At 38.6% G+C, this 13,622-nt stretch overlaps 1 protein-coding gene across 1 annotated transcript in view; it reads right to left on the bottom strand.

Annotated features, from left to right (window-relative positions):
- Positions 1-999: 999 nt before the first annotated feature.
- Positions 1,000-13,622, bottom strand: part of ntf3 (neurotrophin 3) — a 39,453-nt gene continuing 26,830 nt past the window's right edge. The window contains exon 2 of the mRNA XM_085387361.1: positions 1,000-4,113. Coding sequence (XP_085243487.1) covers positions 3,250-4,113 — 864 coding nt within the window. The 3' untranslated portion in view covers positions 1,000-3,249. The remainder of the gene's footprint in view (positions 4,114-13,622) is intronic.

Genomic DNA, 13,622 nt, shown 5'->3' with positions numbered 1-13,622 from the left:
ATATTAAAGTCCTGTTTTTGGCACATTAGTATATGTGAGGAGGCAAACTCCTCTAGATGGGTGGTGACCATGGTGGCCATTTAGAAGTTGGCCATCTTGGATTCAACTTTTGTTTTTTCAATAGGAAGAGGGCCATGTGACACATCAAACTTATTGGTAATGTCACAAGAAAAACAATGGTGTGCTTGGTTTCAACGTAACATAATAAATAGCCCACCCTGTACTCTCACAGCGTATGCTTCTTGAGGTGGAATCTCTTTCTTATCATCTGAATCATTATGATTTCACACAACATACTTTTAGCTTTAGTATACACGTTCCTGTCTGCAGTGACCGCACAAGAATTTGATAATGACTGAGTCACATTTTTGACAATCACGTTGCCTCCGGTCTGTTTCTGTAGCGTTGCTTGATTTGATTTTTTCATGCCCTTGTTTTGGTGCCATTCTGTCTGTACTGATCTCCTGTTTATTATTTTCAGCATCAAGGCTGCAGATTGTTTGTATCAACTGTTCCTATAATTACCCTATGTTTAGTCTAAGGAAATAATGACTTAAAATATTTTGATCTTAAGTTTTTGCCCCTTAATACAGCCTCTGCAATGACTGTTTTTCCAGCCTCTGAATACTATAGATGATATCATATGGTGATAAGTATCAGATAATTTTATCCTGCATTTGTCATATCATTACGATTTCATCCATTGTGACACTTAAGTTGATTCTTTAGATATTTGGACCTGCATCTTTTTTTGTTTCAGTTCTTTAACAAATAATTTTGACTACCTTATAAATTTTGTTCTGCAATTTGAGTAAAACGGCTTAAAGTAAACAGATACATTTTTTTAAACTTTTAATGTCCATATTGTTAAAATCTGAACATTGACCCCACCAGATGAAGCTTTGATACCTTTGTTCTCTCTCTCTGCTGCAAAGGAAATGTAAAACATGTCATTAGTGAAAGCAATAACCATTTATTAAACCTTTACTAAACCCCTTTCTTTCCCCCTCTCTCGACATTAGTCTGTCTTGTGTGCACTGATTTGTGTCTAATTACACAAAATGCATATTTTTCAGTTTGGAGGGATTGGTCAGTCATTTTGCAGTTTAGATACACAGACACCAAAATTTGTGTCATACATGTCAGATCATTTTAACATATCCTTTGTATCATTTTTAATCAAATGCTTAAAAAACAACAACAACAACAACAACAACAACAACAAAACGTTTAGGCATTACCAATAACTTGGTTAGAATCTGGCATTAAAAATAAATTAGTTGAGGTTAGTTAGGTTAGAACTAAAAAAAAAAAAAAGATCTGTTTTTGGATAAAATAATTGTTTTTTTGTTCTTTTTCATACAATTTAATTTAAATTTATATATTAAAAATGCTGATCGTTTTGAAATTCGAGTCATTTCAAGTTACTGTAGTAGAGTAAAATATCCATTGAACTGGAAAATTTGCAAACTAGCTCTGATATAAAGACAAGGATAGTAAAAATCTATAGGCTTGCTTTTATTAAGACAATACAAAAGCTAACCATACATGTGTTTTAGGTTCCAGTTTGTGACACTCAATAGCTAACTTAAGACAATCATCCTTAAAGTGTGTCCTAAAAATATGTTGTAATTTTTCTTTTATAAAAAGGCTGAATAATTGTCTGTAACAGTGGTTCACCATAGTTTCAGCTGTACTCAACAATGTTACTCAATGTAACAATCTGATAAAGATCCAGGGGAGCCGTAACTGGTTTGGCGACACAGACATTTCCTTTTACTGGAATCAATCCATTGTTGGTTTTGTCGTTGTAACAAAACATTTTTTTAAAATGTGAAAAATACAAATGCTCTATCTTCAATCATTAGTGAATAAACATAACAGTCTGTTTAGTCTGAACTTCAGTTTTCTGACTCTCATGTAAGTGTAAAAGATGACAAAATAAAGACTTTTGCCACGTTTTATTTCTTTTCTGGCTTCTCTTCTTAAGAGGGTGTTCTTCCTCCCCACAATCACCAAACTCATAGAGTTTCTCTTAATATTGCAGGGTTATGTTATGAGATGATTGGCATTATAAGGTGAACTGAATAACTATAACACTGAATCTTTTTATTTTTATCAAATTTTAGAGACATTACATATAATGCATAAATGCTAATAAATAAACTCAATTTCCCCCCTAAATTGAAGTAATTAAGGAAATGTTTATTTGGATAATTATAGACTCTTGTTAGCTCTGTGGGTTTACAACTAACAGTTTGGAATTGGCTGCATTTGTTGTAAAGAGGTAAATAATGGTATAAGTCAGAAAAACTGGAAGCGTTTCATATTAGCATTTAAATAATGAAAATGTTCCAACTTTAAGAAATATACATTTTTATTAAAAGGAAGAAACAAAAACAGCTCAAGATACCAGTTGAGATTAAAAATTGGTGAACAAAGCCAAGGTGGTCTGTGAATCTTGAATCTCCAGTCACTGCCAGCAGGTTCCACAAGAAGTTTTTTTTATTGGTCAAAATTGTCTCCCATATGAAAGAATGGGCTTGCTGTGCATTACATCATAAAAGTAGTGTCAATTGTGAATTCAGTGTACATGTCTATGATCACAAATGTCAAATCGGTCAGAATTTGGGCTCCATATTGGTCAGTAGGTCCCTGCTGTTCTGTCATTTTTTTAGGTTCACTCACCAAACCATTTGCAGCAAATGCTGTCTGTGAGTTACCACGTCCTATTGCTCAGCTCTGGAGCCACACTGGTCAAGGCACACATAAAGTTTTACTGTGAAGCACCTTTGCAGCCCATCTCAGTATTACAGTCTCTGAATGAGTTCCTAGATTGTTTTGTTCCTTTTTATAAACATTTTATCCTTTTGAAGAAGACTTATTTCAATAAATAACACAAATATAGTCATAGATCATATATAGATAGATAAACATGTATAAACTACATGCATTTTTTATAATTTAAATAATTTATATATACAGTTCTCTCTCACACACTTATTGCCTCCCTCCCCACACCCCCACCCATCCCCTTAAGTGAGTTCCTCAGTGCTGCACCAGCGTTTGGATTTAGAGCAGCACATTAATGTTGAAATATCATTTAAATGGACCTAAGATTCTTCAGTAGAAGCATCACTTTATAGCAGATTTTTGCTGGTCACCGGCATGACACATAATCCTGTGATGGGAAGCACTGTGAGCAGGAAATAAAATCCTATACAGGAAGTAGAATTCCCAACAAGTCTCTTACGTCCTGCGACGTTTCTTTGACAATGCACAGACACAGGAAGTGTTTATGCGTATCCACCTCCAGCTCACTTGATCTTGAAACTGTGTCAGTGCTCGAACATACGACTGCGCCGTCTTGCACTGTGAGTTCCAGTTCTTGTCGTCAATGCCCCTGCAGCCATCCTTGACAGGCTTGGAGGTCCGACAGTGTGTCTCATAAAAGAACTGTCTGATGTCTTTTGTGGCACTGGTTTTAAACTTGGCCAGAACAGTCACGCGCTGTCCCTTGATGTCGTATGCTAACGTTTTATTCATCACCCAGTCGCTCACACTGTCACAAACAGAATATTCCCCCCGGTAGCTCTTGTGCTCAGTGTGACGCTTCTTTCGTGTCTTGTTTCCTGCTGCCCCTAAGACCGGTACACTGCTCACAAAATTATCAGAAAGGTACAATGGCGGTGGCTGCAGTGGAGGCCGGTCGCTCAGTAGCACTCGCGGTGAGTTATAGCGCTTGTGTTGCCTAAGGATGTCCAAGTTCAACAGCATCACCGGCTGATCCATCAGAAAATCATCACTGTGACGCGTTTCTAGCCACTCCTCTGCATCTCCTTTGTCCTCCAAAGGAAAGTTTTCAATCTTGACGGGAGGCAGAGTGTCCCGCGGCTCAGTGTCTCTGCTTTTCCCCTGCTCGCTCTGGTTCCCTCTGGTCTTCCCCCTTGTTAGGTCAGCCTGAAGTAGCTGGATTATGAGAGAGTTTAAAGGGTCTGGACTTGGCTGCTGCTGCTGTTGACTGCTACCCATGTTGGTTGCCTGAATACCATAGAGGTACACGAGGACCATCACATACAGCAGGATGGACATCACTAGATTCACCTGTAAGATCTGCAATGACAGAAAAAGAAGAAGAAGATACTATAAATGAAAGTTCTGTCCTCCTAAAACTCAGGACTTGATTGATTTGAAGTTTTATTCCTTTTCAGAGTGAAAAGATAGTCAAACAGAAATATATCCCACATAGCAAAATTGGTGTGGCCCGGATCTGGCCCACACAATGTGCTTACACATTGCCCACATACCGCAAAGAATGATGGCCCTTTGGTGGCCCAGATCTGGTTTGCCAGAGGTGGCCCACACATGGGCCAGCACAAAGCCAGTTGCAGACACACTGTTGGCCCTGCGCTGGCCCAGAACAGTTTCAGCTCTGGCCCCAGATGTCAGCCTAATGTGTACCTTAAACAAGCCATGTAATAACAACATAATAGTGCAAAAGTAACATGACAAAACTCTGTTCAGACAGTGAATCTCACATAGCACTTTTCTACTCTAGCAGATTACTCAAAGTGCTCTATACAGCATGCCACATTCACCCAATCACACACTTTCTTTAAACTGAGTGCTTCCTAACAACATTCATACAGAGTGGAGGAGCCAGGTATCAAACCACTAACATAAATAACATAAATATTGCCATCATTGCCAGACCTGGCCCACATCTGGTTGACATACACCCTGCCATGACACCAGTCAGTCAGAAGTGCCAGCTTGATGCCGGATCCAGGCCAGACCTGTTTTCTATGAGCCTGGGCTGCATAAATCAAACCACAATCGGGACAGATGTGGCATGTCATCACATAAACAGTGCCACCTACGCCAGGCCTGGCCCATCTGGATGACATACCACTTACCATGCCAGAAGTCAGCCAACAGTGTCAGCTTGACACCAGATCCGGGCCAGACTTGTCTGCTATAAGGGTTATCACTAATGTTTACCTGCGTTTAAAACTTGGGTTAGAAATCATAATAAAAGCTTTTCTACAAAGCTTGTCAAGTTATACCCTACAGCTAACGACAACCTCTTTCCTATTTATACAGAGCCAGTTTTGCCATGATGCCTTTTGAAAACCAATTCACACTTTGACAGGTTTAAGACCTGAATAGTAACACTAGCAAATTGACTGGTTCTTATATAATGCTTTTCTACTCGAGCACTCACGGTGCTTTCTACGATGTCTCATTAACCCATGCACTTTTTTCCAAATCTGAGTTCTGCTTTTTAAAATTCACATTATGGTGAACACATTGGCAGTAACTAAGGTTTCAGTATGTTGTCCAAGGATACTTTGGCATGTAGATTGGAGCAGTCAAGGATTGAAGCACTGACCTTCTTAACAGATGACCTGCTCTACCTCATGAACCTCAGCCATTAAGAGAAGGACAAAATCTTTAAAAACCACCGCTGGGGGCTATTCCTAGCTCCAAATGGGCAGGGGTTATAAAAGTCTCCATGGACAACATGCACCAAGGGAAAGGGTGCGTAGTTTTCTTTGGGGGAATGTTAGGACTTCAGACTAATGTTAACTAGTTAAAAATGTTTCTGAAAACTTGAACATTTCAACAGTGTAAATAACAGCCAGTGTGCATGTATGTACGTGTCTCTAACTGAGCACATTACGGGAAATAACACGCCGCAGCATGTATAACATGTTTTTTTAGAAGTCCCATAATTGTCCTTTGACATAAAAAATGCCTGTAACATTCATTTGCATAATAAAAACCTCACTCCCATACATGCATTCATGGTTGTGTCCCCAAAAAGTGTCTTTGTCCTTTATAAACACATTAAACTAATGATAACGATCATGTAAAGAAAACATGAAACTATCAGTTGCTTTGCAGAAATGTAGAATAAAATTTAGTTTAGATGTTATTTGGTGGAGAGGCAGTTTTGTAATTGGATGGTTAACATTTTACCAGGAGAAAACACGCTGCTGCTTATTAAACAGTCTTGCATCACTGTCATATACTAACGAGCGATGACTAATTACAGAGATCCTTAAGGTCAAATTGTTTAGCATTATACTTAATTATGGGTTAGGCCTATGTGACAGAGGGCTTGGCTGTAAGAAACAAGTGAACTTAGTCATGATGTTGCCTTTCATTGTCAAATTATAAAAAGACAGAATTCTGTTTTCTGTCATCTCTTGGAGTCTTTCTTTATTAACTACGACTGTGGACTATATATTTTTAAAATTCGTGTGTAAATTTATGCATTTGCACCAAAAGCAGATTTTTCATCACCACATGACTTTCTCTACAAACAAAGCTGAAAGACCCTTACACGTATTAATAAAGTTCCTCATATGAACAGCGCTCTACTACAGCCACAGTCGTTAGCAGTTGGGCAAAATTTAAGCTAACACGTTTCAGCTTTTCATTTCCCCAGCTCTGCTTTGTAAAGTCATGGATCCATCAAACTTAAAAACAACAACAACAACAACAAAAAACTTTTAAAGAGAGAATTTAAAATTTAACATTTTCCGAAAAGTCATATTTTGGAATGACCATAAATACCAAAGTTGTGTGTAGTGAGTGGCTGAAGAAAGAGCAATTAAACTAACTTGCTGCATGCTCATCAGCTACAGTGTGATTGTGAGAATGCGATTAATATCTTTAAGATTAAGCAAAACTTTGAAGGACATGTCTAGATATTTCTTTATATATGCAAGTGCTGCCGAAAGGACACAAGCATGTTCACTAAGCCATCAGCTAATATTGCAATGTCTTAGAGGGAGAGGAGAAGAGGAAAAGGAAAGAATAGAGAGTAATTAGCTGACAGGTGGACCCAAACAAAAAGAGTTGACATGTTCCCATCAGCAATATTTTGCCCAGTTCATGTAGCTGTTGGAAGGTGGGGAGGAAGACGCACAGCAATGTCACCTTGTAATCACTGGCTCAGAAAAGACAAGCACGTGGACTGACACACACATTTCTTTGTTCTTACTACATCGCAGTTGTTTGCAGGCCCATTCAAAAGTATCACTGCAATGCTGCTGCAAACTCACACACAGATGACAGTCATGTGGGGACAAAGATGATCATATTTGTTTTTAACAGCAAACACTTTTTATTAGAGCTTCATCACAATATTCCTGTGTCCCCGGAACATATCTGAAATGCTCCTTAATGAATTAAGTGGAGTCTTTATTCAAAGAAACCTTTAGCTCTTGCACAGCCTTGAGCTATGGCTCCAAAATAGAACATGTATATTTCTAAGAAGCTGTTCAGCCTTTTCCCATCAGTCTCCCACTTCTTAATGCTGTAGCAAACTGAAACAGCTAAAACGACTATCATTACAAGAAGATTATTATTTCCACCTGTAGTAATTTATGTTAGTGGTATGGCTCTGTTTACAGCAGCATGAAAAGGAGAAGCTGGGGGTGATGTGGGTTGTATGGTGGCTTGCAGATCCAGAGCTTGCAAAGACCCCCCCCCCCCCCCCCCCAAAAGATAACACCATTTAATAACACATCTGGATACTCTATACAGTAATATTTGCTGGCGTCCTTTTTTTTTTTTTTTTAAATGAAACTGTTTATACAAGTCAAAACCTCAGCAATTTGGTATTTGACATCACTTCCTTAAGATGCCATTCACTTAACCTTTGAGTTTTTCTTCCACTTTTCATTAGACCAAAACTCTGTGTGACTGGCCTGTAAACACTTGTGCATAAAAAAAATAAAAATGAACGTGAGAAATTAATCTTACCCCTGCTCTCATAATGACTACCATAAAAGCCCTGACTCTAGTAAATGAGGCTGCTTTAATGAGGTGCTGTCAGTGAGTGACCACTTTTTCAGCTGCTGGACTGATATGGAGACTGTGTGTCTGCTCTGTGCTCCTCTACAGGGAGTGCAGAATTGTTAGGCAAGTTGTATTTTTGAGGAATAATTTTATTATTGAACAACAACCATGTTCTCAATGAACCCAAAAAACTCATTAATATCAAAGCTGAATGTTTTTGGAAGTAGTTTTTAGTTTGTTTTTAGTTTTAGCTATTTTAGGGGGATATCTGTGTGTGCAGGTGACTATTACTGTACATAATTATTAGGCAACTTAACAAAAAACAAATATATACCCATTTCAATTATTTATTTTTACCAGTGAAACCAATATAACATTTCCACATTCACAAATATACATTTCTGACATTCAAAAACAAAACAAAAACAAATCAGTGACCAATATAGCCACCTTTCTTTGCAAGGACACTCAAAAGCCTGCCATCCATGGATTCTGTCAGTGTTTTGGTCTGTTCACCATCAACATTGCGTGCAGCAGCAACCACAGCCTCCCAGACACTGTTCAGAGAGGTGTACTGTTTTCCCTCCTTGTAAATCTCACATTTGATGATGGACCACAGGTTCTCAATGGGGTTCAGATCAGGTGAACAAGGAGGCCATGTCATTAGTTTTTCTTCTTTTATACCCTTTCTTGCCAGCCACGCTGTGGAGTACTTGGACGCGTGTGATGGAGCATTGTCCTGCATGAAAATCATGTTTTTCTTGAAGGATGCAGACTTCTTCCTGTACCACTGCTTGAAGAAGGTGTCTTCCAGAAACTGGCAGTAGGACTGGGAGTTGAGCTTGACTCCATCCTCAACCCAAAAAGGCCCCACAAGCTCATCTTTGATGATACCAGCCCAAACCAGTACTCCACCTCCACCTTGCTGGCGTCTGAGTCGGACTGGAGCTCTCTGCCCTTTACCAATCCAGCTACGGGCCCATCCATCTGACCCATCAGGACTCACTCTCATTTCATCAGTCCATAAAACCTTAGAAAAACCAGTCTTGAGAGATTTCTTGGCCCAGTCTTGACGTTTCAGCTTGTGTGTCTTGGAACACAATGGAAGTGTTTTGGGGGAAACAGTAACATACCGGACAAGCTGCAGACGTGACAAGCTAACACTAAACAGTATTATATGACGCATTTGAATTTTCAGGGTCACTGTACTTTCATGTCCTCGTATAGATTACCGAAAACATTGGTGCCTGTCTGTTTTCACAGAGGACAGGAAATTGATATATGTTGGCATGTGACATAGGACCGATGTAGTGACCAGAATGATGAGCGAGTTAAGGAGTGTATGAAAAACTCAAATAGGCCATCAATTTTGGTTACTAGTTTAGAATAGCCTACGTGTGACGTGATGACGAATTGTCCCATAGAGTTTTGAGAACGGGTTAATATGCCAATTTCCACTCAGTTTTCCTTTATTGTATCAAAGCACTACTGCTCATATATTGCAGTTTGACCAAACTGAAGGTTTTCTTGTGAATTAAATTTTTTGCCCGAGTTGCTAAGAAGGTGAGAACCCAGGGATGCAATCATTCAGCTGGCGGGCATAATCGCCAAACTATTGACTCACTGTGAGCTGGTTACTCTTGCTCGTCGTTTAGGCTATGAATAATACACTAAGTTACTGCACTGTGTACATGCTCTAAATTATTAACGAAGCATGTTAGGACAAGAAGAAATAGCTAAGCCCTCGGGGAAGTTTCTGAGGAACCCTCACATTCATCTACATGTCACCAGAGCTTCTGTGTCACTGTGACAAAGCCATCGCTCATTACCAGTCTGTTTTAGGGTGAGATTATCATGAGGATCTTTTTGTAAACTTGCAGTTTTTCTTAGCCCAACCTTCACCCCTTAAACAAGAATCGCTTCTACGTAGCATGTTTACAAGAAATTCTCCACGTGCCTTTGAGCACTGTACTTCACACTCAAATGGATAATTGCTCAACAAAAATACATTTTTCATGTGACATTCAGATGGTACTGTGCCCTGAATATAGTCAGAGAACTGGTTAAAGCAGGAATGCAGGATTTTGGGGCCTTGTTGCCCTGCACAACCACAAAAACCCCATGTGATTCACATTAATTTAAAATGAATATTGGCTAAATGTTCTGTTGTCTGTGAACCAGGCCACTTATCCTAAATAAGTATTCTAGGATAATGCTTGAGCCAAAAACCAGTCTCAGTGATAAATGGAACCATAAAATAAATTAATGTGTTTTTAAAAATCTGCTTTAGACACAAACAAAATGGAAAAACAGGATATTGCTTTTGGTGCTGGATTATTTTGTTTAAAAGTTCATGATCAAAATATATTATAAAAGGCATTAAACTTCGGTTTGCAGACAGGTTCAGAATCCAACAAACATGATACAGCTGGCTTTATTTCGATTGGTTCCTCTTTCTAAAGATGGACAAAGGAAGTGCTCATAGTTGTTAGGCCAGTCTGTGCAGTAGTTCTTTCCAAATGTCCTTTTAAAGCTTTTATAATCACAGTATGCCAAGTCAGCAGGGTCTGAATTGAGGCAGGATAAACTCATGAGGCCAATGTCACAGTTACTGAACGGATGTTGATCAAGTACGGTTTAAAATCTGAGTTTGTTCTGAGTAAATTAACAAATGATTATCAGCTTGTTTTGTATTTAGTTGTCATAACCTCTAGGCTGCGAAGTAAGAAAGGGTGTAACAAATGAGAAGAAATGAAACAAAACACCATTGAGGCTTGTGTTGAAGTACACAGTAGACGTCTAACAGCTCGAGAATTGTTTAGTCATCATGGAGATTTGTGATTTTATACGCAGTACATACAGTATCCCTATATGCAAAAGTAGCTAGCAGACCTGACATTAACAGCAGACATGTGTAATTCAAGGTTAAAAATGAACACCACAGACAAAAAGACAACACACCAGAGAAAGTTCGCTGGTCTATAGAAGGTAAGATCTTAGATTTAAGGATTCTTACAGAAGGAATTCAAAACATTTTCTATAGACATTGTTGGAGAAATAGTATATGTTGGACACCCTGTGAAGAACTTCGGCCTATATTTCAGCCTGTTTTATTGCTGTCTCACCCTTTTATTTACACAGCTCATGACCATAACTGAGTGCCTGAGCAGTAAATTGTTAGATTAGCCTTAAGATCCCCTATTATACTACAGTCCCTCTTAACAGAAATGACGCCAATTTATCCACCTAAACAGGCTGGATAAAGGGGCATCATTTCAGATGCTACATCAGTTCAAGCAAATCTTGAACTCTTTCACCTGAAGAAGCAACTTACCCTTTGCATTCAGAGCGGCTCGCTCTCGTGTGAGCCAAGTACATCATCAGCATACTGCAGAATACCACTGCTTTATTCCACAAGCTTTTTATTCTGCTTCTTGCGGTCATTGACACGTAAGTCAAAGTTTTGACAGGTAAGAGCTTGATGAAGACAAATCTACAAATGTGAGCTTTAACGTCCTTTAAAGAAAAATGGGGTGGGGTTGTGGGTTTAAAGTATGTGAAATGACAAGAGATTTTTTTAAAAGATTTATTGATTTTGGAGAAAGCCAAAAAATGTGAGTAGTTTTTTGTGTGTATCAGATAGAATGATTTATTATTCTTCCCTGACTGCCAAGTAGATATGCAATTGATAGTGAGTTCTCTATAGGTTCTCTGTCGTATGAGATATTAGTGTGAGTATTAGTTGCCCTCACACATACAGTATTGTACAAAAGTCAGCCACCCTTCTACTGAGAGCATTTCTGATGAGGCTTTAGTGATAGACAAGCTGAAGAGTCACATGTTCTGTGTCAGGTCGGTCCTGAATCTTTTCCTATTTCTTAAGGATGCGACTTTCAGATTCTGGTCATTTGGTGCCATTTTCCCGAAAAGCTTAAGGACAGACTGCATACCATGCTGAGACATGTACTGTGCTCTTTGGGAGCAGCTTTTATGGTGCAAAACATTATTTTATATCTGTATAACTGTATAACAAAATAAAGTTGAACTTTTGCTTTCAATGAAATTAGGATATTTTGGGACTCTTGCCCTTGTATTGCAGTGGCTATGTAGGTTGCTGGTTTGATTCTAGCCAGAGAAACAAATTCCCTGGGGTTGCATCAGGAAGGGTTTCTGATGTGAAATAAAACAGGCGGTGCTACTTTGCAACAAATGAGCTGTTAAAAGTAGCTTTTAGAGCGACTGTAAGTTTAGCACCGGGATTGTGTGATTGATGTCGCTTCCTACCATGTTGTATGAGGTTTCTGTTTGCTATCTAAATACCTATGTCTTCTCTCTTTATAGCAGTGATAGAAGAATGTAATGACCTGTTACACACACAGAAATCACAAGACATCACTTATATCACAAGACTTATACAAACAAATAATTCAGAAACTTTTCAAGAAAAAAACCTTAACAATTATACAAGACGTCTGTAGGGACTTCATGTCCAAATCTAGAGAAAATTAGAAAATTAGATTTATCTGAATAAATCTGAGTAGGTGGATTTTAACCACTTCATGGTTAAAGGAGACCTTAGCGCAAGTGGAAAACATCCTTGGATTATAAAAACAAAATAAATTAATCATAAAATGATTTAGTACATTGTGACAAAAAGAAATATGCTGCTTAGCTTGGCAATATTAAAAAGAGTAAGCATTCAAGGAAGAAAACAGCGGCAGGTGATCACAGAACTGTTTCTATGGTAAGGAAAAGGTTTTTTTTTAGCAAACATAGCCAAGTGACAAACACTCACTTTAGCAAGGAATTTTAGACGAGCAAGAAATATCGTGAATGATCTATACCTAATGTAAAAGTTTTGGCACTTTAAGCCCATAGATTGATGTGTCTTAAATATCTAAGCTAATCATTCCCGTAGAAAACACAGTGAGTGAAATTGCCAAGAACTTTGTTTCACCTGCTCTTCACGCTCACTGAAGCTGTTAATCTGGAACAAGCTTGTGTTGAAACAGGAAGATGCTGCACACAGAAAAACATGCTTATATGTTCATGCACAAACTTTAGAAATCTTGACAGGTACATGAGATTTTGCAAAAGATGCATGATTGCAGACAGTCTGACAGTGCAAAGGCAAAAGCCCATGGCTTTTGAAATTGTCACACCTTTGATTCAGACAGCCTCAGGCTGGCAGCATCTTAGTAAGACCACACACAGGTTTCGTGTGTTGATGTGTGACTGTGTCGCAATGGTTGTGATGGGTAATAGACTCTCATAAATATGGCGTTTTGTTGCATCAGGCAATGATAATTCTTGCCCGGTGCTTTGTATTATTGCAGATACTTGATGAATCAGATAAGAAACTTGCCATCAGGGAAGTACAGTTGCATAATTTCAGTGAGACGATAAAAACCAGGCAAAACACAAATTTTTAATATTTGCCTAGATTAATGCAAAATCTTCCCCTATCGTCTCCTTAATAAGTGGGCCAACCTGAACAAAACATTGCACAAACATCACACATACAGCCATTATTAACGTCTATATGTTTTATGAATCCAAATGTTTTATGTTCATTTCATCATCCCCTTGTTAATGAAATGTTACATTCTGTGTTTAGATTGTCTCACGTGTTACCTTCACCTACATGTCCTGTAACTTAATGTTCACCAACATTTTTATCTGCTACTGAATTTTGCTCAGCTCACCACTGACTGTGAAATATGGCAGCACTTCCTTTTTGGCCTGGACAAAAGTCTGAGGGCTGGAAGAATTCAGTGTACACAGAAGCGGACTGTGATTGTGCATACAAG

Source organism: Rhamphochromis longiceps, linkage group LG17 (genome assembly GCF_057381845.1).
Source record: "Rhamphochromis longiceps isolate RC_006_pf linkage group LG17, R_longiceps_female_GT1.1, whole genome shotgun sequence".
NCBI classification, from domain to species: Eukaryota; Metazoa; Chordata; class Actinopteri; order Cichliformes; family Cichlidae; genus Rhamphochromis; species Rhamphochromis longiceps.
Note: the sequence above shows the minus strand (reverse complement) of the source record. Positions and strands in the feature narration are given on the sequence as shown.